The following is a 27,265-nucleotide window of genomic DNA, read 5'->3' as shown; positions in this document are numbered from 1 at the left end:
TTGTTTGTTCCACTGAAAACAGAACTGCAAAAAATTGACCCTGCAAAACATTTTGTACATCTTGCACAGTATACCTAAACTGTATCATTGATAATTAACACATTAATAAAGATGGACCATGTTTATCTCCATAGATGGAGAAAATTTACAACAAAAACATTTTGATGAAAATATGAATTTATGATAAAATATGTGTTTTCATTTCAGTACAATGTTTTTGTGATAGAAATTGTTTTTTTAGCTTTGTATTGTTAAAAGTCCTATCAATATAGCTAGTCGTTTAAGGACGGTAAAAATTGAAATCGATAGCAAGATAATATTAGTGAGACTTCTTGCTGAAATTGAACTTTTATCGTGTTATAGTTGATTTCTTTTTAAGATACACTATAGATATATATATATATGCTACCTATGTAGGAGCCTCGATGGCTGAGTGGTTAAGGTGTCCCGATTCTGTATCACTAGCCCTCCACCTCTTGGGTGCGAGTTTGAAACCCACATGGGGCAGTTAGCTGGTACTGACCGTAGGCCGGTGGATTTTCTCCGGGTAACTCTGGCTTTCCTACACCTCCAAAACCTGGCACATCCTTAAATGACCCTGGCTGTTAATCGGACGTTTAACAAAATAAACCAAACTAAACCAAACACACTACCTGTTGATTTTTGTTAAAGGTTTACTTACAGGGAAATAGATAAGGATTATTGATGTTGTTCAGGCCAGGGACACAAATCATACATGTTCCCAGTTTGTATTGACAGATATGGAGATATAATACAACATTATTATTGATCTCTACTTCGGATGGTTACATAATCATTCTGATTCTGAGCAATGTTTGAAGGACATTGTCAACAGAAACAGTTTATTCAGTCTGGTTTGTTGAAATGAATGTTAAATGCAAATATGTACCAAAGTTGTATCCATCATTTTATTTGCATGTGGAGCTTGTGAAGAGCTCATAGATGAAGTTTATAAATACTGATAAGATTTGTTGTCCAGTTGGACTGCTAATTGACCGCTTGCATTAGGTAACACAGATTTAAGGAGGTTCAATACAGATGTGTAACTGGTGCCGGCGGTGGGATGATGAAGTAGTCACTATATTTACACATTACCACCTGTTAACGAGCGGGGACATATGTCTGTACTGAACATTATATAATAAAACCTGATAAGGTTTCAGTTACATAATAAATGGATTATTAAAAGGGAGATAATCCAGAAAAATTGCTGAAAGTTTTGTTAATTTCTTGATTTGTGGTTTTGCATTTTCTTAACAGTTATTATAACCGACACTAAAGTGTGATCCCACTGAAATATATGCCATGACATATATCATGATAACTTGGAATGGCAAGTTTCCATTTCTGCCATACTCTCATTATAAATGACATATATGAAAAAAGTTATGTTGAATGTTTCGTTTGACATTGTTTTACATCCTGTGGAAGGAATAAGGACATTTTTGAAAGGAGGATGTCCAAGACTGATAGAGCCACTGTCCCGACACTGTTATAGTGCAGTCACACTGAAGCACCACACCTGGAGACAGTTGCATGGTATGCCATCCAGTTAATTGATTTTGAAGGAGTTTAGCATTATATCAGTCATATGTCTTACAATTGTGTAGTTAAATTTTCAGGTCTTGAAGTTATTCTGTCTTTGTTAAATGCTGCCCTGGTTCAACACGTATGATTTATTTGAAAATCTTTATAAACTACCACACTTTGGCTGATCCATTAGTCGATTTTTGTCCTAAGTATGCCAGATTATGCACCAAAGTTGTGATAGTAGAACAAGTACCTTGCTTGTCTGATAAAACCTGTTATGTATAATACAGAATACGTACTTAGAAATGTGTGTCATTGAATTCCTCCAGGTATCGCCATTAGCATTTAAACATTAACTAGTCTTTTGTTTGAAAAAATTTCACATCCAGATCAATCCCATTGACAGAATAGTGTGTATTTATGAGATGTATATAGGTATCAATATTTTATCTTTACACCTGCATACTACGTCACGGTCTTGGTTAATTGGTATCGATTACAGGTAAGACAATACAATTACCACCATTGACAAACATTTTTTCGTTCATTATTGCCGTATTAAAAATTTTATGTTTTGCTATAACTGTTTCATAAATATAGAAAAAAAATCCTTTCTTTTTCACTGTTTGTAGATTGAACTATTAAATATTGAAATAGTGATCATCATTAAATTTTATTTTTCCTCAAATTTGTTTAAATCTAATTAATTAGAAGTATGGGCGGACTGGTGTCTGTGATCGCTTTGAAGGTAAAGGTCACCATTCCTCACCATATAGTTAGACTGACTGACTTTAAGGTGGAAATGTTCTCTTCAAACAAAATATTAAATATTACTAAATAGACTGGCCCCCTGTCTCTAGTGTATTTATATTATAAATAAAATCGAGCTTCATGATTTTGGTCCCTAGGATATGTCTGGTCCAAAGCTACAAACTAGGGGCAGATAATCTAGTATTAGAATTGAGCTTGGCAATTCTTGATAAAAAACATTAAGGTCTTGTGGCCAGTCTACTACTAAGCTGTCGGTTAAATGCTAGCTGAAGTGTTTCTAAGGTTAAGATCACAGTACAAGTCTACTTGGGAAGGCAGATGGCTATCAAGTGACCAACTGGACATTAAAGCTTAAAACCTTGGTCATTACAGTGGTCATTTATGTCCTAAAGCATCATGCTTTACCAACACTTCAAAGTGATGACTTTTATACTGATACCTTTGATGGGGCCACCAAGGGGCTATTTAAGGGCTGGTAAATATCTGGGGCCACCAAGGGGCTATATTAAGGGTTGGTAAATATCTGGGGCCAGTTTCTCGTCAATATTCCTTGAATTAAGGAAGTCCCAGTGAACTTCATAGAAAGAAATACATAATCTAAGAAAAGTTCCTGGTCTAAAAGTATTTTCCTTTAGACAAATGATGCATTGCTTTAATTTTTATGGAAAAAATTTCAGTAATTTCAATAAGTTAAGAAATATTGAAGAAAGCATGAGGGCCTGATTTTCTTATGTATTTACAACCCAAATCACCGACACTCTGAGAAAAAAACAGAAAACAATTGATCTGTCATTGTGCATAAGAAATAATAATGAAAAAAAATCCCAAAAATTTATAGAAGAAAGACTTTGCATAAAGGGAATAAAAAAACAATATGAACCCATCAATACAGTCCGTGTTTACTTTCTGAGTAAACTTCTGCGGACAATATTTGTGTACACATTAGGGGCAACATATGGGGTCTATTGAAGACTATAGTATGAAAGTCAAATTTCTCGGTAGATTAACACGATCTTTGAAGTTTGGACATGCTTGAATTGGCCACACTTCACCAAGAAAGGGGAGGGGAATGTTGTCAATTAGTTATAAGTAGGAGGAGTCAAAGGGATGTCCTGGTTTTCTAGACGGCTTGACATGTTCACCCTGACTTCACACAAACCTAATCAGTTCCTTTAATACATCTCGAGCGTCTCGGCCTTTAATTATAAACTTGTTAAACATGTTTGTAGTGCACTTTGACCATCCTTGGATAAATCTTTTGACCAGTTGCTTCAGGAAACATTCTGGTATTAATATTGAAATTGCAACTTCTTTAACCCTCTGACCTCTACTGGCTTCTGGCCTTGAGATTCCAAAAGAATAAATGTTTGAGATGCTGAATTTATATAATTGATTTTGGTGGCAGTTAAAGAAGATTAATTGCTCAACTACACAGTATCTCTCCTGTTCATTGTTATAAGAACGAAGATGACATCATGTTTTTTAATTTCTTTATATCTATAGAGATTTGAGTTTATATAAATTTAATTTTTATAAGTAAATATCATTCATTCTGCTGTAATAGAAGAACATTTGGCCCTAATTTAGTTTAAAATCAGAGAGTAACAGTTCATATGGATATATTAAGTGGAATGAAATGACCTTCCCGTCCTGCTAGATGATTATCATAAAAATACTACAATACAATAATTTTGGCCGTTGTATAAACGTTGAATTGAGGACAATTAAAAACCTGATAATTTATCACTGGAATATAAATTACAGTGTACCTGTTGTCATTGTTTTTTATAGGAAGTAAACGACTATCTCTGGCTTCAGTTAATGGGCCATTTAAACACACACAAAAGCCGCTTTATTAGGTTTTTATGTAGATATATTTTACAAATGATTCAACTCATTATTTACAACAATTTAGTGGTCAGTAAATTTTATCCACAGACCATCTGTCGGCCTGTTGCCTCAGCTGCTAACTGTCGGAAGCTTCACTTTGATGTTTGGCCGTAAAACCTGTGGTCATTTTATGCTGATTAGATTGAGGTCAATTAGATAAGTGATTTTACCTTCCAGTTACATGATTAACCCATTTAGGCCATTGTCCACTTAATTCACTGACCATTTATACCCAGAATAGGACACTTCAGGTTTATGGAATTGTTCCAGTACTTTCAGGTTAACCCAGGTATTGATTCTATTCCATCATACTTTGTGACATGTTATAGATATACTTATATCAATAAGTATATGTAATTATATATATAAAGTATCGATATAAGCTCATTTTAACTATAAGTAACATATATCAATATTTACGACCCACCACAAAGTACTCAGAGGCACTAAAGTGTTAATGTACATCCGTCTGTCCGTCCTTTACAAATTTGGTTGAAAAGAACTTTAATGCTATGAAATCAATTAAATATCAACATTCTTGTTCTTTTTAAATTCTTACACGATTTAAAGTATATAGATTTTGTATTATTTTTATTTCTATCAGAGGACCAAGATTTTTAAAAGACAGTCACCAGGGACATATATTATTAAGAAATAGTTTTATTAATTTAGTGAAATTGAAATATTGATCAAATATCAATATACAAACATTAGATTTATGTAAATTTTTATTCTATAATTATTCTGGTATATCGTTGATTTTTTCTTGATAATACAATACTATATATATACATATTAATGTTTCAGTTTAATTATATAACGCCAATACTTAAATAAGTATTTTTTCTGAAGAAAATTATTCTTCAATAAAATGATAATTCACAATAATATTATTGATATTTTTTAGTGATGAAAAAATTTGGTTAAAGCTACTGCAACCCCATATAAAATTCCATTATTAATTGATATTAGGAATTCGGAAATCATTAATTAAATTACAGTAAAATTGTTCATGTTTATTCAGATAAGAAAATTGTCTGAAAGATAAACACAAATTAAAAGAACTACAGTCTTTATTAAATGGCAGTACGGGTAGAGATAACGGGGACGTTTTAACACTACATTGGTGTTCCCACAAACTTTGTCACCATGCAAAGGTAGGTATAAATAAATAAAATCCTGTCATAGATAAACCAGTAAACATTTGTTATCAGGAGCCCTAATTATTTATTTATTTCTTAAATTAAAAAACTTGTTTGAATGTCGTTACTGACCCGACTAATAAATACTTTGTTGATTGTGATAATTACCCACGATCTGAGGCGTTTAAACCCCATGTATATACAAAGATCTTTCTTGACCCCGAGTGTTTAAAATCTTATACATACTTGTTTTTCACGCTGATTAAAGATAAAGACTAATTGTATCGAAATATTATCGTGGGACTTGTGTAAACGGTCTATATTCTTTTTTCTCAGGATATGATTTCAAATTTAACATTGATCTGTGTATCGGGAGCTTTCATTGAGGTGTGATCTAACCATGACCCAGAACGGGCTCCAGTTCAAATCTGACATGTCGATTGACCAGAACGTGGGAATCGGGGTAGATTTTGAATGTAATGCGGTAATATGGTAACCCTACACTCCTGGAGGGCAAGCAGAATCCGCTGCCTTTCACATTGATTGAGTTTGGGTATTTTGTTGCCATATAATGTGACCGTTTAATTAACCTTTAGTGTCTATCTGAGGGTGTCATGTTATCATACATGTAAATTGAGCAGAACAGTTGTAATGGTGTCTACAACACTGCGAGTTTTTATTTAAACGCATCCCTGCATTCTCGGGGAACAGACACAGTGTCAGGTCAGAGCCAAAAACGCCCAGAAGGCCCCCAAACCTCCACTGGGGCAGTAAACTCCTTCCACTGCTTCAAACTTGTACATGAAGGCAAGATGGAAGATGCCGTAAATATTGTTCCCTTGAAAGAGATTGAGAGATCTATCCAGGACTTTGTTCCAGAACAGCTCCGGAAGAATACAAGTTGGACTGTCAATACTTGGAACACTTGGGCAGAAGTGAGAAACACTGCAACATGTTTTGCCCAGGCTATCATTCCCACTGTCCAGCAGTTTGGGTCTGTCCAGCCTCAAATTCTGGATAGTTTTCTCTGTAAATTTGTAATGGAGGTTCGAAACAAGGACGGTAACCGTTATCCCAAAGACTCGCTCCACAACCTGTGTGCAGGAATATCACGCTTCGTAAGGCTCGTCCTCAAACGACCTGACCTCAATTTTCTTGACTCGAAAAATGGGAACTTTCATCATTTCCAACATACTCTCAGGTCACAGATGAAACTGTCAGAAGATATGGGCATCAAAACTGACAAGAAACAGTCGCAGCCGATCACTCAGGACCAGGAGCGGGTCCTGTGGACGCGACGTATACTTAACATGGACACAGCACTTGGCCTGTCGCGAGCTGTTTACTATTATAATTGTAAAGTGTTAGTGTAAGAGCTCGCGAGGAGCACAGGAATCTCCGAGTGGAGCAGTACTCGTTTGGGGCAGACAATGACGGAAAGTTCATTGTTTTCCATGGAAATTCCTCAAAAGGTTCTGGACATGATCGAAGAAAAGTCCGATCTGTAAAACATCATGAAATTGATCGTGACATATCTGTGTACAAAATCTTCCTCAAATACATTCAGGCTATTGGTCCTTCTGGAAACTTCTACCTCAAACCGCTAGAACCACATCGCCATGGCGACATACGATTCTCTGTCCAACCACTTGGCCAGAACACACTGGGCTCATACACAAGTTCCATGATGAAAGATGCAGGGTTCGAAGGTCATTATACAGGTCATTCAGGAATCGTGACCTTGGCTGTGACCTTGTACAGTGAGGGCATCAGTGAGAGAGTAATTAAGGAGAGAACAGGTCTACTTTCAGAATATGTCCGACACTTCAAGGCCATGTCAACGCTAGGTCAAGGTCGTCGGAGTGAACTTACAGAATTGTCTAGTAATGGAAATAGACATGTGTCCAGCGAAGACAATTTCCAGGTAAATGATGATTCAGCATCATCTCTTATTGGGAAAATGAAAAACTTGACTGAGCTACCAAGTCTTTACACGGGCCAACAGAGACAGGCCAACATGGTTCGACTCTACCATAAAAAATACATGCAGGACAAAGACATCAGTAGAATTATCGATGTTCCGGAGTTATCTGTCCCTGATTTGCATTCTGAGACCACAAGGAGCGTGTCTGGAAATAGAAACGCATTCCCTTTTATGTGTGAATCAGAAATTCTTGATGAAAACTTTCCATTTAGTTATGGTAACACTTCTAGTCTTGATTTCTCACAGTCTTCAGTAAAAAGAGCATGTGACAATTCTATAGAAGACAGTGAAATATCTGGTTCGAAAGTTTACTTAGATAGGGCCGATAACAGTATCAGAACTTGTCATAACTGCACGGACGTATCAGGATCTTCAGGAGAAAACATAGGGTCAGAGTTCGTTCCTTTTGCGCGTCCAACACACAAAAGAAAGCCGTCAGTGCCTCACCGAATCCTTGGTAGCAGTATAGAGAATACAACTGACAATCAGAACGAAATTGACTTTTCTCAAACTGTGAAAAAACTTAAAAAGGAACCTAGATATTATGAGGAGGGTGGCGAATCAGTGACCATGGTCAAGGTTGGATCTGACCAGCCTATTCAGGCCACTGCGGCCATCCTTGTAAGTACGGCTACTCAGACTGGCTCTGACCCGAGTGATCACATACACAAAAAGCTACAGTACAAATTATACCATGGGTTGTGTTAAACTGGGTTTGGTTGAACTTGCTCGCCCTATCAAGGTGATTTTAAAAATGTTTTTATAACTTGAACTTTATTTAGATTGGACATTTAAAAAATTTGTTAGTACTAGTTATAGGTTCATTTACCATGTAATATGATAAAGCTGTAGAATTATAAAAAAGAATTCAACTGGCAAAATTTCAAAAATTAAAGTGGCAGTAAGAAGTTCGTAAAAAAATGTGTCATTTTATATATTATTTTGTATAATTCAATTCTTTTATTGTTTTTTATTTGTGTTTTATATAACATATTTTTATAATATATAAACTTGCTGTATTTATTTTGTCAGAACATATTAAACAACTTCTTATATGTGTATGAGTTTTTTTTAATTTTATTTAAAAAGAAATGTCTTCAAATATTTCTAGTCAGCAAATATGTTTTAAAGGTGATTAATCTGACAATTCATTCAGCTTCAATTAAATACAAAAATATCAAAATGCATGAAGTTGTAATAAGATTCATCTTCAAATTGATTAAAAAGTTTAATTAAATTAATTAAATCGCTTTAAACAAATATTTAATTGCAATAATTAAATTGCTGACGAATTATTAAACATACTGAGAAGATGAAAACAAAACTTCCCGGACACTGACTTATAGGTATACACCGCGGATTATCCTGTATTTACCTGTAGATTTAGTAGTGCTGTTTGTCGATTGGTTGACTTGATCCTGGCAGTATATTGGCAGGTGTGAAAGAAAGCCGATAGATGTTTGGCTCTGTGTACCCCCACAGGTAATTATACCGCTCTATCTACGGTTACCGCGATCTGATAATCTCGCTGAATCGTTAAGGTGTGAGCTGCGCAGTTATCAAGACAACCGGAGACGTGTGTTACTTCATCGTCTAAAGAATCATCGTTATCTTTGAGGAATAAAAATACCAGCGAGGAATGACAAATGAGAATATGAAATTTAATAATTCATGACAGAACAGCAATAGAAATGCATTGCCGGAGGCTATGAAATAGAAACTATTTGCTGAGCTGTGCCCATTTCGTAGGCGAAATTGATTCCTTATGGGTGGAAAATTGTCCATGCGCTTTCTGGGAAACTGAATAATTAATGGCTGCCATGCAGTGGGTGTAGGAGGTAATGAATTTGACAGTACCATACTGGTCTGTGATTGGGTACAAAATTGATTGTTGACGAACCAGCATCACTGTTGTATCACCAACATGCATCAGATTGCTTTAGAGGGTGTTTGTTTAAATAATGCATTCCTGAAATTGTGCTTGATGGTCTAAACGAGGAAAATCAGGTTAATTATCCCAGCTTAATGCAGGTTTATCAGTAAAATTGTCAGCGGACATCAATTAATTTTCTCGCTGATTTAGTTAGTCTTTGTGAATGGCTGTGTCGGTTCCCTAAGGGTGTACCCGGGAGGGAAGTGACGGTAAATACATTGATTTATATTCGTACTTTAACCATTTGGAATAGATTTGTCCTATAGAATACATTATAGAATACATGTAATATATATATTCAGTATGAAATAATTACTGAATGATAGGGTGAGAAACGGTATGGGTATAGTCACCTGCCCAACCATGTGGGCTCTCCCATGACTTCCGTGCGTCCACCCCACATGTTGAAATACGTTAATAAATTGTTTTGTAGCTGTTGTAAAAGGGATAAATCGTTAGGTTTTAGGGATATGGAGAGAAAAAAAAAAAGATTCATTTGTATCTTTATTAAGTCAGATTTACTGGAAATATTTCCAATTATATTGATTAAATCTAATCTGAATAAAAAAATGTTTATGGTATAGATGTAAAAAATAGATGGTATTGAAGACCTCATTAGCATAATATGATTGTTATTCTAATCTATTGTTATTTAGTACGAAACTTAATATTGTATTGTTCTGGTTATGTATTGTTCAGCCATTGGGGGTCTGGGCTATCTAATCACCCATCGTACACAAACTTTTTATTTATTGTCATCGTATTGTCCATTAGAAGCAGTCGCGTGCTGAAATACCCCCCTTGCTTACTGCTTTGTTGGAGCTTCAATGGTGGCGTGATGTACCCAAGTATTATATGAACGTTCACCGATAGGTAACGAGTATCACTGATAAGCCTGCTATCTGACTACCCCAAGCCTGGATAGCTTTAACAGCACTGTACAATACTGCAAAAATCTAAAATTATGATAATTTAAAATTCTAAAATAAATGGGCAACTTTTGATTAAAAGAAATGTGGGAAGTTTATTATGCAAGATTTTTTGTTTGTATTTAGGAAACTTCAATATTTTGAAAATTTTAAAAGCAATTAATATTTTAGAATAAAATTTTAAAGGACAAAGCACGACTGAGTTTTGATTGGCCAAATGACCGGTGGATCAAGTTGCAGGGTCCGGGTAGGCCCAAGAGCCTTGGCACACGACCCCTGAAGATGTGCAGACAGGTCCTTTGTGCCTGTCAGCTGTCAGCTTCATTGGTCTCCGTGAAGGGCAAGGTGTGTTATTTTTAGCTCACCTGGACCAAAGGTCCGGTGAGCTTATGTCATGGCGCAGCGTCCGTCGTCTGTCCGTCGTCCGTCCGTCCGTCCGTCCGTCCGTCCGTCCGTCCGTCCGTCGTCCGTCAACATTTACTTCAAATCGCTACTAGTCAAGAAGTTCTTATTGGATTTTGACCAAATTTGGCCAGAAACAACCTTGGCAGAAGGGGAACAGATTTTGCATAAATGGTGACTCTGACCCCCGAGGGGCCAAAGGGGCGGGGCCCAATAGGGGAAATAGAGGTAATTCTTTTAAATCGCTACTAGTCATAAAGTTATGAATGGATTTGAACCCAACTTGGTCAGAGACAACCTTGAGGGAAGAGGAACAGATTTTGCATAAATGGTGACTCTGACCCCCGAGGGGCCAAAGGGGCGGGGCCCAATAGGGGAAATAGAGGTAATTCTTTTAAATCGCTACTAGTCAAGAAGTTCTTATTGGATTTTGACCAAATTTGGCCAGAAACATCCTTGGCAGAAGGGGAACAGATTTTGCATAAATGGTGACTCTGACCCCCGAGGGGCCAAAGGGGCGGGCCCAATAGGGGAAATAGAGGTAATTCCTTTAAATTGCTACTAGTCAAGAAGTTCTTATTAGATTTTGATCAAATTTGGCCAGAAACAACCTTGGCAGATGGGGAACAGATTTTGCATAAATGGTGACTGTCCCCCGAGGGGCCAAAGGGGCGGGGCCCAATAGGGGAAATAGAGGTAATTCCTTTAAATCGCTACTAGTCATAAAGTCATGAATAGATTTGAACCCAACTTGGTCAGAAACATCCTTGGGGAAAGGGGAACAGATTTTGCATAAATGGTGACTCTGACCCCAGATGGGCCAAAGGGGCGGGGCCCAATAGGGGAAATAGAGGTAATTCCTTAAAATCGCTACTAGTCATAAAGTTATGAATGGATTTGAACCCAACTTGGTCAGAGACATCCTTGAGGGAAGGGGAACAGATTTTGCATAAATGGAGGCTCTGACCCCCAAGAAGCCAAAGGGGCGGGGCCCAATAGGGGAAATAGAGGTAATTCCTTTAAATCGCTGCTTGTCATAAAGTTATGAATGGACTTGAACCCAATTTGGTCAGAGACATCCTTGGGGGAAGGGGAACAAATTTTGCATAAATGGTGACTCTGACCCTAAAGGGGCCAAAGGGGCGGGGCCCAATAGGGGAAATAGAGGTAATTCCTTTAAATCGCTACTAGTCATAAAGTTATGAATGGATTTTAATCCAATTTGGTCAGAAACATCCTTGGGGGAAGGGGAACAGATTTTGCATAAATGGTGGCTCTGACCCCAAAGGGGCCAAAGGGGCGGGGCCCAATAGGGGAAATAGAGGTAATTCCTTTAAATCGCTACTAGTCATTAAATTACGAATGGATTTTAACCCAATTTGGTCAGAAACATCCTTGGCAGAAGGGGAACAGATTTTGCATAAATGGTGACTCTGACCCCCGAGGGGCCAAAGGGGCGGGGCCCAATAGGGGAAATAGAGGTAATTCCTTTAAATCGCTACTAGTCATTAAGTTATGAATGGATTTTAACCCAATTTGGTCAGAAACATCCTTGGGGGAAGGGGAACAGATTTTGCATAAATGATGGCTCTGACCCCAAAGGGACCAAAGGGGCGGGGCCCAATAGGGGAAATAGAGGTAATTCCTTTAAATCGCTACTAGTCATAAAGTTATGAATGGATTTGAACCCAATTTGGTCCGAAATATCCTTGGGGAAAGGGGAACACATTTTGCATAAATGGTGACTCTGACCCCCCGAGGGGCCAAAAGGGTGGGGCCCAATAGGGGAAATAGAGGTAATTCCTTTAAATCGCTACTAGTTATAAAGTGATGAATGCATGCATGTTCTAAAAACAATTCTTGGGGTCTTTCAGACCTTTAGAGAGTCTGGACTTCATTAATCTTTAAAGCAGTTCGGATTCCCACACTATAACCATATATAGCATTGTTAGAGATTGACAAATAAAACAAATTCAATATGAACATTATTTTGACATTTGGTCCAATCCAACCAGGTGAGCGATACAGGCCCCATGGGCCTCTTGTTTGTTGTTGGCCAGATTAGGACGTAAATGACAATTTAATCCGGCCGAGATAATTATTATTGATGGGTGCTGATAGTGAGTCAGTGTATGGAATATCAATATGTCCGTACTCCTATCTCAACTGTTCTTACGTATGCGTGCTGTAACCTTTATCAAACAGGCCTTGTTAGTTCAAACACCTACCAGCCTTTTCTTCAAACATAATTTTTCCGCATTTTTTTGAAAAAAAAATATACTTCAACACCTTGATTTGTTTCACTTGGATCTCCTTGGGAGGTAGTACAGGTGAAAAAATCACGTTTTAAGTGTTTAAATATAATTTAAAAATTTTCCAATTAAGCTAATTGTGCCTCACTATAGTAATTGTGGCAGCATGAAATTGAACCATTGTTACTGGAACAAATGCTAAACCAGCATGCAATACCAGTATTAATGAAAATGATTCATCGGGGCTATAACAACATTTAAACTATTTATCATATAATAATAGGAATTCAAGTAGAATTAAAAGGCTGACATTTTGATTTATTCTTTCAATTGTTTTGTTGGAATAAGGAGATAACGTGAATAAAAATGGTCACTGCGACTTGATCAATTTCTTCTCTGTATAATAGCATTACCCATCTGCTCAGTGTATTTCATTACCACCGGTAGATTTTTTTATTTTGACTTTTTAAAGAACTCTATGAACTTGTCTTGCACCATGAAACCTTAAAAGGCTGCATTTCCTGGCTCTTGGTTTGAAGGATCATCAGCCATTTTTAACAGGAGCAGAATAAACGATGAATTTCTGACTCACAGAAGAAATAGTCCTTATTTAAATCTGCATGCTTTCTAGTTCCAACTGCTGGTGCAATCTGTAATAAGTCCTTTGAATAAAAGTCTCATTTAGAAGAAGAAAAAAAAAGTTAATTAATTGGCATACAAAGAAATGATCTTATTCGGCCACATGGCCGGCTGATCAGGTCCAGTACTTCTTTACGGTCAGATGTGTCGGTCCAGGAGAGGGACAAACAGCTGACGGTCCAGTGACAAATGGTCACTTCAGATATTCACAATAATTGATATGACAATGTGTGTTGGGTGTTCTGATATGACAATGTGTGTTGGGTGTTCAGAGTTTTTGTAATTCCACACATGTCTTTTTTTGTAGACTTAATCAAAATTTCTGCCTGTAATTATCGTGGGTTTGGTGACAAAGGCTTGGATGAGAAGGGTACCTTAGTGAAGGTTTACTGCAAATTGGTACATCGTCAACTTGACTGGTGCGCCAAAGACAAGACTGGAATTTGTCACGCACCAGTAACAGACACATGCTTACCCTCCAAGCTCTGTAACTACCGTGTAGCCAGGCGGTCTGGTAGTTAACACAACATGTTATTGCACGGCATTATAGTGTGAATCAGACCCAGCATACATCTGACGAAGTTACAATGGAATTAAGACAACAATTTATATCTAAATTATAGCCATTATGATAGTGAGATACGAAAAACATAATAGGAATTAATATCATCTCGGTCTGGTGCTGTTAATAAGAGAAGGAATTGTACTTCAAGAAAACACATGTAGATCTCAAAACATACTAAATAATTCTTCTTAATGTATTTATAAACTTTCTCAGCTGCTGCAGTTACCTAATCTACAAAATGTAACTAGGAGTAATGTAAATTCACTTTAATGTACTTATTATCTCTAAATGTAGGAAGTTCCTCTCTCTAAATGTACTTACTAATTCTCTCTAAATGTACTTACTAATTCTCTCTAAATGTACTTAATAATTCTCTCTAAATGTACTTAATAATTCTCTCTAAATGTACTTACTAATTCTCTCTAAATGTACTTACTAATTCTCTCTAAATGTACTTACTAATTCTCTCTAAATGTACTTACTAATTCTCTCTAAATGTATACTTACTAATTCTCTCTAAATGTACTTACTAATTCTCTCTAAATGTACTTACTAATTCTCTCTAAATGTACTTACTAATTCTCTCTAAATGTACTTACTAATTCTCTCTAAATGTATACTTACTAATTCTCTCTAAATGTACTTACTAATTCTCTCTAAATGTACTTACTAATTCTCTCTAAATGTACTTACTAATTCTCTCTAAATGTACTTACTAATTCTCTCTAAATGTACTTAATAATTCTCTCTAAATGTACTTGAATTAAGTAATTACTCATATCAATTCTCTATAAGTGTACTACCTTTCTCTAAATGTAGTAATTCTCTGTAAAATTACACAAACTTGTTCTCACTTAATTCACTTATTCTATCAAATTTTTCATCAATTATTTCTAGAAAATACACTGATTCTTTATATATACGCTAATTTTCTCTAAATGTACTTTAAGATAGTTCAGAAATACACTTCTATCAATGAGAAGTCTTAACTCCCAGATAGTAATGCAATCATTTAGTTCATTAGAAGTATGAATTTTTAATCTTATATAGGGACATTGTCATAACCTTTGACCCTTGAGAAAGGTATAAAAGTTTTAGGAATATACACCAAGGGTTGTTGATGAGTACTTGACAGGTTAATAACATAGGAAGGTTTTGACAGTAAATACTGATCATTGTAAGAATGTTGGAACAACCGTAGCAAATAAACCACCCTAAAATGTCAGGAATCTTCACCTACCATAACTAATATTACAAACTCGCAATAACTAGAGCCAAACGTGCTCTATCATGTTTTGGTGCCGGACTGACATGCTCCTCTGAGGGTCGGAGTGTGGCGTGTTCCTCTGAGGGTCGGAGTGTGGCGTGTTCCTCTGAGGGTCGGAGTGTGGTGTGTTCCTCACACCTCACCTGAAGGCCAATCACACTCTTTGCCAACAGGGTATTTCTTGTTGGATTATAAACCAGTACTTTTTGACATTGTCCTCGCCACATGTCTTGCGGGTAGGATTAGAAACATCCCATTGGCACTTACAGAAAAACTGTTGAGGAATTCAAGGACTGCCAATGTAGCTATCAGCTTAACACCCAGACAGTGATGATTGTAGGACAGAGAGACAGGGCAAAATTAGGACAATATGGCAACACTAGACCTACAATACTGACTTACATAAAATATACATGTCTCTGAGAATACTAAAAGCCAAGCTTTACCACAGGTTCGGTTCATTGAAATTAAGTATAGTAAAACAAAATCCAAGGCAATTAAATTGAAGCTGCTAAACCCTGGTTGAGGTTATGTAAAACTCAGAGTGGATGTAAAGCTCAGGGTGATGTAAAAACTCAGGGTGATGTAAAAACTCAGGGTGATGTAAAAACTCAGGGTGATGTAAAAACTCAGGGTGATGTAAAAACTCAGGGTGATGTAAAACTCAGGGTGATGTAAAACTTGGGGTGGATGTAAAACTCAGGGTGATGTGAAACTCAGGGTGATGTAAAACTCGGGGTGAACGTAAAACTCAAGGAGTATGTAAAACTTGGGTGAATGCAAGACTCAGAGTGGATCATAAAAGCCCTGCAGTAAGCAGAGGTCTAGGTCATTTGACATATCAAGGTCGAGAATGTAAAACTCAAGGAAACCAGACACAATTCTATAATATACAGAAGTCAATGTCATTGGAAAATCAATGTGAGGTAAACTGTCCATTAGGCAGATGACAAGGTCATGCATGGACTGTAAAACTCAAGTTAGAACCAAGTACAGTCTTATTTATTAGCCCACCATCATCAGATGGTGGGCTATTCAAATCGCCCTGCGTCCGTGGTCCGTCGTCCGTCCGTCCGTCCCTCCGTCCCTCCGTCCGTCCGTCCCTCCGTCCGTAAACAATTCTTGTTATCGCTAATCCTCAGAAAGTACTGAAGGGATCTTTCTCAAATTTCATATGTAGGTTCCCCTTGGTGTCTAGTTATGCATATTGCATTTTGAAACCAATCGGAAAACAACATGGCCGACAGGCAGCCATCTTGGATTTTGACAATTGAAGTTTGTTATCGCTATTTCTCAGAAAGTGCTGAAAGGATGTTTCTGAAATTTCATATGTATGTTCCCCTTGGTGCCTAGTTATGCATATTGCATTTTGAGACCAATCGGAAAACAACATGGCCGACAGGCAGCCATCTTGGATTTTGACAATTGAAGTTTGTTATCGCTATTTCTCAGAAAGTAATGAAGGGATCTTTCTGAAATTTCATATGTATCTTTCCCTTGGTGCCTAGTTATGCATATTGCATTTTGAGACCAATCGGAAAACAACATGGCCGACAGGCAGCCATCTTGGATTTTGACAATTGAAGTTTGTTATCGCTATTTCTCAAAAAGTACTGAAAGGATCTTTCTGAAATTTCATATGTATCTTTCCCTTGGTGCCTAGTTATGCATATTGCATTTTGAGACCAATCGGAAAACAACATGGCCGACAGGCAGCCATCTTGGATTTTGACAATTGAAGTTTGTTATCGCTATTTCTCAAAAAGTACTGAAGGGATCTTTCTGAAATTTCATATGTAGGTTCCCCTTGGTGCCTAGTTATGCATATTGCATTTTGAGACCAATCGGAACACAAAATGGCCGACAGGCAGCCATCTTGGATTTTGACAATTGAAGTTTGTTATCGCTATTTCTCAAAAAGCACTGAAGGGATCTTTATGAAATTTCATATGTAGGTTCCTCTTGGTGCCTAGTTATGCATATTGCATTTTGAGACCAATCGGAAAACAACATGGCCGACAGGCAGCCATCTTGGATTTCGACAATTGAAGTTTGTTATCGCTAATTCTCAGAAAGCACTGAAGAGATCTTTCTCAAATTTCATATGTAGGTTCCTCTTGGTGCCTAGTTATGCATATTACATTTTGAGACCAATCGGAAAACAACATGGCCGACAGGCAGCCATCTTGGATTTTGACAATTGAAGTTTGTTATCACTATTTCTCAGAAAGTACTGAAAGGATCTTTCTCAAATTTCATATGTAGGTTCCCCTTGATGCTTAGTTATGCATATTGCATTTTGAGACTAATTGGAAAACAACATGGCCGACAGGCAGCCATCTTGGATTTTGACAATTGAAGTTTGTTATCGCTATTTCTAAGAAACTAATGAAGGGATCTTCCTGAAATTTCATATGTAGGTTCCCCTAGGTGTCTAGTTATGCATATTGCATTTTGAGACGAATCGGAAAACAACATGGCCGACAGGCAGCCATCTTGGATTTTGACAATTGAAGTTTGTTATCGCTATTTCTAAGAAAGTATTGAAGGGATCTTCCTGAAATTCATATGGAGGTTCCCCTTGGTGCCTAGTTATGCATATTGTATTTTGAGACTAATCGGAAAACAACATGGCCAACAGGCAGCCATCTTGGATTTCGAAAATTGAAACTTGTTATCGCTATTTCTAAGAAACTAATGAAGGGATCTTCCTGAAATTTCATATGTAGGTTCCCCCAGGTGCCTAGTTATGCATATTGCATTTTGAGACCAATCGGAAAACAACATGGCCAACAGGCAGCCATCTTGGATTTTGACAATTGAAGTTTGTTATCGCTATTTCTCAGAAAGTACTGAAGGAATCTTTCTCAAATTCCATATATAGGTTCCCCTTGGTGCCTAAATCTTAAATTTTATATATAGGTTTCCCTTGTTTGAAAAGTACTAGAGGCTTCTTCTGAATTTACACAGATTAGTAAGACTTAGAAGAAGAGAAAAGTAGAGAAAAGATCAATCTGACATGGAACCTATAAAGAACATTCAATGGTGGGCGCCAAGATCCCTCTGGGATCTCTTGTAATATACAGAGGTCAAGGTCATTTGAAACTCATTTTGGGACAAACAGTTCTTTATTAGTAGAGTTCAAGGTCATGCATGTAAAACTCAAAGTTGAACCTGCAAGCACAGTTTCATGGTCATTCATGTAAAACTCAAAGTTGAACCAAGCACAGTCATATGATAAGCAGAGGCCAAGGTCATTTAGAAATCAATTTGACATTTAAGCAGAGGTCAGGGTAGATCTCAGTGTGTGACAAAACCTGGCTGGTAGTAAGCTGAGAGTGAAGGTGGTCAGAACCCCTGCACAGCTGAGAAATATTTGTGTAGTAAGGAGATTGGGGTTCTCACTGTCTGCTGCTGTCATTCATGCCAATGTATGATTATAATATCTGACAATCAGCTGGCTTGAAGGATTGACCCAGATTAATTTCTGACTACATTGTAACTAGTAAAACAGTGTGAGGTATATAAAATACACTATCACTGACAAAGTATATATAGACATGTATATATTTTTGCAATATTCTGTCATCTTTGTTTGGCTTTGGATTGAACTTGATTAATCCTGCAAAAATACTGGGTCAGAGTACAGCTATCTAGTTAAATATCTTCATATCACTATTAAAATTCTTTTCTTCTAAGTTTAAAAAAAAAGTATAAGATTGTGAAATTCAGCAGAAATACATAGATTCTCATTCTATATTTCAAATTAGTAGATATTTCAGAGTTTCTCTCCTGACTTTGTAGAAACATATTTCAGAGTTTCTCTCCTGACTTTGTAGAAACCAATCGAAGATACACATACATACTTCATCATCAGTGTTCAGCTTACTGTAGGTTGAGGATATTTATAGAGACACTGACAGGTGGGTTGTTGGAGTATTGACAGGTCAAGGTTGTTCAGGATCCCCTTGATCTAATGCCTCCCCTACCCCTCCCCCTTTACTAGGCCTCCACTGTGTTTATTTTCCGGCTGCCTCATCACTGATTTGTCATAATTATAACCCTTAATCTCCGATAACAAGCCAGCAATGTTATTTTAAACTTTCCACTGGGATCAGGTGCCTAGCTGTTGCTGACAATGCTGCTATCTTGGGAGAAGATTTCTTCTGCAGGTGTTTCATCTCAGAGAATTTCATCCTATTTCAATTAATTTGTTAATTTGTTAGAACAAAGACTGTTATCAGTGAATGGTATATGCTTCCTGTATCGGTTATTGTATACAACCCTGGACACTCAGGGGATACATATCCTATTTCTTGATGGCATGTAAAGATTTGCTGCTCCTGTAGGAAACCATTTCTGTTGCTCAAGTCAGTCTGTGAAGTCAGGCTAATCAAAAGTCTGTCAGTGAAGTCTGGCTGGAAAGTCAGTTGGCTAAGTTTGTCAGCCTGCAACTGATCAACTATTTACAATGTAAGAGCCTTATTTTAAGAAAATTTGAAAAAAAAAAAAATTTGTAACTTTTTTCTCTGAATGTAATTATCTAAAAGCACTGCTTGAAATGAGGGTTGATCAGGTCACCGGCACCATTGTAACAGAAAGGGGAAATGCGTCAGGGCCAAAACCAAGATTTGAATTCAAACTTAGGATGTCTGGCGGACATACAAGCACAAGATCTTAGAAATAGGTTGATATGATAACAATGATGTGCTGGAGAGATATAATATCTTAATATCTTCTAAGATATTTGAGTATTGTAAATGTTAGGTTACTTTAGAACTCCTGTCAAATAAGGAAAAATAAATAAAATTGATAATAGATTAAAGAAAGTATCCTAGTCCTCTTGAATTTCCATTGTTAGCATGTATATAATTAGACTTTAATTGTTAAGAAGTAGAGCTTAAACAAAGTAAGTGGAGATGTGTAGATCTCAACTCTAATGAAGAATACTTAATGAGAGCTATATATAGATCTTTAGTAGAATAGAATAGTATGTAGTAGACCTTCCGGAGGCTAATAGAAGATTGATATTAGAACACTAGAGATATACAGATCTATAATAGAAAAGGATGGCAGGACCTTCCAGAGGATAATACAATGCCGTGAATATCGGAGGTAGATTACTCTACGCCTTGTCTAATGTCACCTGAACTGAAATCTCAATAACAGGGACGTCATTATAATACAATATAAAATATATATCTCAATTAAAATCTCCCAACGTGTCAGATACAACATATGCACATCCAACGCAGTCACAACAGTGCAATATTATGTGACAAAAGTTCAATATTTTGTACATATGACAAGTGGCGCAGATTGGGGGGGGGGGGGGGACCTCATGAACTTTATGAACACATGTCTTTGGTGAGTGGAATGTGAGGCACATATTTTTGGCCGTGGGGTTAGATTTGTGGGGTTACGGTGGATAACCAAGTATGAAAGGAACTTCAGCAGTACGCAGTGTACCAGGGGACACCACCCACAGCATTATAGGTATACAATAACCTTGTACACTTGGCTACAGCCGATCGAACTTGACCGCACATGTGGACAGAGATTCCACAGGAGAAGAGCCGCTCTGATGTTCTGTGTTAAAAGTTTGTTACAATTATACTTACTATACATACTGTGGTAAATGTCATTCATACTGCTATAAATGTCATTGATGCTACGGTAAATATCTTTGGATTTTGATAAAATTGCTTTTCTTTTAGACTAATTTCGTTTATTAGAGTAAATTTTCTGTCCTGATTTCTCACATTTATTTATGTGTTTATTTATTTGGAAATATTAACTAGGAATTTAAGTTGAAATAAAGGATATTATTAAGATATTAAAGCAAGATACTTTTCAAAAGTATTTCTAAGGATTTTTCTAGGTCTCTTGAAGTTTTTATCAGTATCTAAATTAACATTCCATAATTAGAGATACACAATAATGTACATAGAATTTTAATTCCTGCTCGTCTAGAGCGAGTTAATCTACCATGGTCAGGAATCTCTGGGTGGTATTGTCATCTACTGTCATCTAAGACACATCGACGAGACTCATCGACGATGATCTTTACAGAGTTGTCAAGATCCACCATAGCTATTATAGTCATTGTCAGGACATAGACTACTTAGTCCGAGTTTGAATAGAAAACAGATGGTACAGAAGGGTAGGATTCTATAGGATGTCAAAACAAAACCGCAATAAAACGGACATTTGCCTAATAAAGTGTACTAATGAGCAATTATGTTTAGATGTTAACGAGCGATTCGTTTGTGCAGCAAGTTGGGATATATGATACGATATGTGTGAGGTATCTTTTTACTATAACTTGGTATATATGATACCACATAACTTCTTGTACAGCCCATATATCATACTCGACACACTTAGGGTTTAAAGGTTTAAGAACTACTGCGTATTTGGCAGATCATGGTTTAACAAGTAAAATTTTCATGAACACTTCTGAGAGTAGAGGCTTAAGCTAGATATATGTATCGTGTTCAAGGACATGAAAAGATCCACTGGTTTACTAAGATACTAATTTCACTCTCAAATATCTAGATGTCTAAAAGAACATGTAAAACGATAGACATAGAGGTTTAAATATGATTATGTTAGACCTTCCCATGGAGGCTAGCTTACCAGTACAAAGCTAGATAAGGGGTAGATTTATGAAATTGCTGAGCCAAGAAATTCACATGAATGATAGATAGAAGGCAAAAGCAATATATTTGCACTCTCATTGAAGAGGCTCACACACTCGATGCAAGAGATCGTGTTCCCTCATTTCTGGGTAGATGCAGAGGTTCACTGCTGGGCCCAAGAGCTTCAAACACTCACTGCTTGACCAAGAAGCTCACACAATCACTGCTGAACCAATACCTTCACCAACTGCTGCACCAATTAATACCTTCATACACTCACTGCTTGACCAATACCTTCATACACTCACCGCTGTACCAATACCTTCATACACTCACTACTGGACCAATACCTTCGTACACTCACTACTGGACCAATACCTTCATACACTCACTACTGGACCAATACCTTCATACACTCACTGATGGACCAATACCTTCATACACTCACTACTGGACCAATACCTTCATACACTCACTGATGGACCAATACCTTCATACACTCACTGCTGGACCAATACCTTCATACACTCACTACTGGACCAATACCTTCATACACTCACCGCTGGACCAATACCTTCATATACTCACTGCTTGACCAATACCTTCATACACTCACTGCTTGACCAATACCTTCATACACTCACTGCTTGACCAATACCTTCATACACTCACTACTGGACCAATACCTTCATACACTCACTGATGGACCAATACCTTCATACACTCACTACTGGACCAATACCTTCATACACTCACTACTGGACCGATACCTTCATACACTCACTACTGGACCAATACCTTCATACACTCACTGATGGACCAATACCTTCATACACTCACCGCTGTACCAATACCTTCATACACTCACTACTGGACCAATACCTTCATACACTCACTACTGGACCAATACCTTCATACACTCACTACTGGACCAATACCTTCATACACTCACTGATGGACCGATACCTTCATACACTCACTACTGGACCAATACCTTCATACACTCACTGATGGACCGATACCTTCATACACTCACTGATGGACCAATACCTTCATACACTCACTGATGGACCGATACCTTCATACACTCACTACTGGACCAATACCTTCATACATTACACTCACTGATGGACCAATAGCTTCATACACTCACCGCTGTACCAATACCTTCATACACTCACCGCCGGACCAATACCTTCATACACTCACTGATGGACCAATACCTTCATACACTCACTAATGGACCAATACCTTCATACTCTCACCGCTGGACCAATACCTTCATACACTCACCGCTGGACCAAAACTTTCATACACTCACTGCTTGACCAATACCTTCATACACTCACTGATGGACCAATAGGTTTTACACACACACACAACGCTTTAAATTTACCAAGAAGTTCAAACATTCAGTGCAAAAACAATATGCTCATATGTCCATTGCTGTATGAACATGTTCATTAATTGCCATACCATTGTAACTTGTTGACACACAGCTAGACCAATGTGTTGGGTTGCTCTTTGATGGACTCTAAATTTGGCAATATGATAAGAGGTTATGGTCATAATGAAAATTATGAAAATCTAAATTGATGAATCATTTGACCTTAAGGCTTAATGTCATATTCACAAATGCGTTAAGAGTGTTGCACCACAGGTCAGCCTGACAAAACAATGACCAGTAAGTGACCTTGACGAGCCAATCAGATAATGGTATTTGTATTTCAGCCCTGTCATAATATTATTATTTACTACAGCTTATATATTGACCTACATCTGTCAATACGGTTAAATCCTTATTCCAAGTCCTCTATACAAACATCTGTTACGCCATATTGATTAGGATCAAATCTGCCTATAAAAGAGTTTTATCGCGGTCATTAAACAATCAATACTCTCCACATTCAGTACAAATGTTTGAAATACCCAGTCTCTCATGGGCCCTATTATAGACCTGAGTATCAACAGCTAGAGGTCATGGCCATGAACATACCATATTGCACAATCTATATTGTTCAATGTGTTATGAAGTTCTGATTCATAACATATGATGGTAAAGATGTATTTCTGTTTCGATGAAGTTCTGTTTCGGAACATTTGATTGTAAAGATGTATTTAATTATCGATAAATTCTTCCGAGGCCAGAAGACAGCATTGAAAGATGAAATGTTAAAGAATTTGTTGGTTGAGTGGCACAGTAGTACAGAATTGCTTTTCACTGGGTGATTTGGGTCCTGAATTCTCCGATTGGATTTGGAAAAGATATGAGGTCACTTGTCCGACCACATGGGTTTTTCCGGGTACACCAGCTTCCAACCCCAATGAAACCCCTTAATAATCGCTTCCATTCAGGCCAACAAGGGTGATTGATATAAATAGATACTGCTTTTTTCACCATTGTAGTTTTATAGATCAAGAATCTGGTTGAAATTGACCAGTGTTTCGTTTTGAAGTGATTATTTTCATTAGCTGAATACTGCATGAAGTCATAGAATGTCAATTCAAAATAAATATGTACTGAGAGAATAAACAAAATGTATTTTCTACTTAAATTAAAGTCAATAAAGTGTTTTAGTTCAATTTCATAATTACCATCTATCATTAGCTCCTTAATTAAAAAAAACAGTTGTATAATTATATAGACATATATATTATACATAACTGTATATAGGGGCCGAGTGGTTATAAGGTGTTCTGTCACTTTATAACTCGGACATTCCTCCACCTCCAAAACTTTGTACATCCTTAAATGACCCTGGCTGTTAATGTAACATTTGACAAAATAAACCATACCAAAAATATTATTATGATATGTAATTAACATGTTAAATAATACATTACTTAGTATTTTGGTAGATATATCAGATTTTTTCATGCGAATCATATTTTAAACATACATATCATATTAGCTGTGAATTAAGATATCATTGGGATCATCATTCTCATCAATTGTGTGATAGAATCTGCCTTTGTGGCAAGGTGGAACACCAGTGTATCCCATTGGGAGGATTGGTTCAGGTTGGAAGAGAGACATCAAGTCTCGTTGATCTAGATCTGGCTTGCTTCCCTCCACAACCTGTAACCCAGAATGAGCGTCCACAACTCCCATCAGTGATGATACCCAACACCATCCAGTTAATTAACTTACCTTTATCATAAAATACAGGTACACCACTTTAATTCAAGGTTGGAAGTATCCGCAAATACATCGATCTGTTGTTTAAGTTTTGTCCTTTTAAACTGCCGTAGTAAAATGGTTCACTACAATGTCAATATGTGCCTGTCCTCACTGATACTACACACACAGGTATAATGTCCCAGGTACTCCGAGGAGACTCCAGCGGCCTAGCTCAGCATCCCCGTGATACAGGTGACGCGAGTATATAGATCCGTGTGATTTCCCAGGACAACAGATCACCTGTGAAAGCAAATTGAGTTAAAGCCTTGACAAACAGTTATAGAGTTATACTCAGCACACAATGTCCCTCTATCGAACACCTTTACGGATTGGGAGGGACAGATCTCTTCCATATAGCTAATATATTATGTTGCTTCCACGCTTAAATATCAGGTAATATGCTGGTAATCAGGAAAATTCATAGCAAGCTTAATGCTCCGTAGCATTAAATCATGTAAATCAAAATGAAAAATTAAATTCATCTTTACCAGAATTTTTTTCTTGAATTAAAAATTTTACACCTGAAAAAGAATAAATTAAGAAAATTAGGAGATATGTTTTATCTGATACTTAAAGGTATTTTAATTTCAAAATTTCTTGTTTTCCTGGTATAAAGCTTTTGATACTTTCGAGAACAAACATGTACAGCTTGTCAGTTTCATTAACAAGCCTTACCTGACAGCAAGCGTTGTTGGATTATGTTTCAAAACCTGCAGGCAATTTAATATTTTTAATAAGTTTTGATTTTCGTAAAAAATATTGTTAAGAGTAATCAATACGTTGAGAATCAGAGCTGGTAGTCGTCAAGATAAAGGAAGCTGTTGTACTTGTAACGGATTCTGGTGTAACACTGTGTTACATTAGACATAAAAAGCCTGTTTACTGAATATTTATTTGGACACCTCGATATTATTTTAATTTTAATTTCTGGCCTGAGTTTTGACAGCTGTGATAGACAGTTGGCATGCCATGATATACTTTGCACCTGTTTCTTTCCAATCCATCTTGTAAAGGCAATATTTTACAGGTGGGGTGTGATTTTCCACACCCAATATGCGGTGCCAGGAAACTGAATTTCAAAATGTTTCTAAAAAGTAGGTATGATTTATAAGGATTATTTTTCAGACTGATCACGTGGTTCTCATTTTCTTTCTTCAAAAGAAGTTAATTAACATTAAAGATCTGGGCCAAGTTGTTCAAAAGGTGATTAAGGCTAATCACAGTTTAACAACAATATTAAAATCCTGATAAAATAATTTCTGGTAAAACTTATTTGACAAAATTTTCTAAAACTATAACACCTACCAGTCTCTTCATACCTGCTAATTTTGAAGAATATACACACATATAGGATTTGAAGTAAAGGAGAAATGGGATTTTCACTTATCAAGTGATTAAGCTAATCACCATTTGAACAACTGGGCCTTGATTGACTTTGTTGATTTGTTTACAGTTTTTGTCAGACAAATTGCACAATTCTCAAAATCATTTTCACAAAGGATACCAACATAACAAATCTAAGTGCTAACTTTGTGGATGGTTGTTAAGTTAAATTACAATATTGAGCAGTACATCAGATTTAATAATTAACATCAGAATCATGGCCTTCATTCATTTTCATAAAACTATAATATACGTCAGATAGAAAATTTTCGTACTTCACTGTCCCGACAGTAATCTGACCATTTTGACAGCTTAGAGCTGTCGCAGTGACAGAACGATGTGCCTATGCTGACAAATTTCAGATTGCAGAAATTCCAGAATGCTGGAAAGACGAGGCCATTCCGCCTGGGTGCTGGAGTGTTAGTCCCCCCTGATTTCACACCCAGGACACCGTCACGGCATAGGGGCAACCGGTTTAATTAAATCAACTAAGAATGAACGAGTCAATATTTTGTTACCTTTTTGTATTATAGTTACGCTGACTTAATTGGGAAAATGGCCACAGTTGAACAGTTGTCATTAGAGCGATCAATGAATGGCTTAGCCCCGCAGGCAAAACCAAGAGAGCAACGAAAAACCTGTATTGATTTTAGCGATTCTACCGCACGTGTGTTGGGACAATATTTGAAAAATCTTGAAAATTGTTTTTTCACGGCACACAATTGACTGTCCATT

At 36.9% G+C, this 27,265-nt stretch overlaps 2 protein-coding genes across 2 annotated transcripts in view; one reads left to right on the top strand and one right to left on the bottom strand.

Annotated features, from left to right (window-relative positions):
- The window catches only part of LOC117327166 (activating signal cointegrator 1 complex subunit 3-like), a 268,184-nt gene that overhangs the window by 167,099 nt on the left and 73,820 nt on the right, over positions 1-27,265 (top strand).
- Positions 1-27,265, bottom strand: part of LOC117327167 — a 74,145-nt gene that overhangs the window by 18,374 nt on the left and 28,506 nt on the right. Inside the window, exon 2 of the mRNA XM_033884020.1 lies at positions 25,118-25,387. Within this exon, the coding sequence (XP_033739911.1) occupies positions 25,118-25,126 (9 nt within the window). The 5' untranslated portion in view covers positions 25,127-25,387. The remainder of the gene's footprint in view (positions 1-25,117; positions 25,388-27,265) is intronic.

Source organism: Pecten maximus, chromosome 5 (assembly GCF_902652985.1).
Source record: "Pecten maximus chromosome 5, xPecMax1.1, whole genome shotgun sequence".
Taxonomy (NCBI): domain Eukaryota; kingdom Metazoa; phylum Mollusca; class Bivalvia; order Pectinida; family Pectinidae; genus Pecten; species Pecten maximus.
The sequence above is the reverse complement of the archived record's forward strand: the minus strand, read 5'-3'. Positions and strand labels throughout refer to the sequence as shown.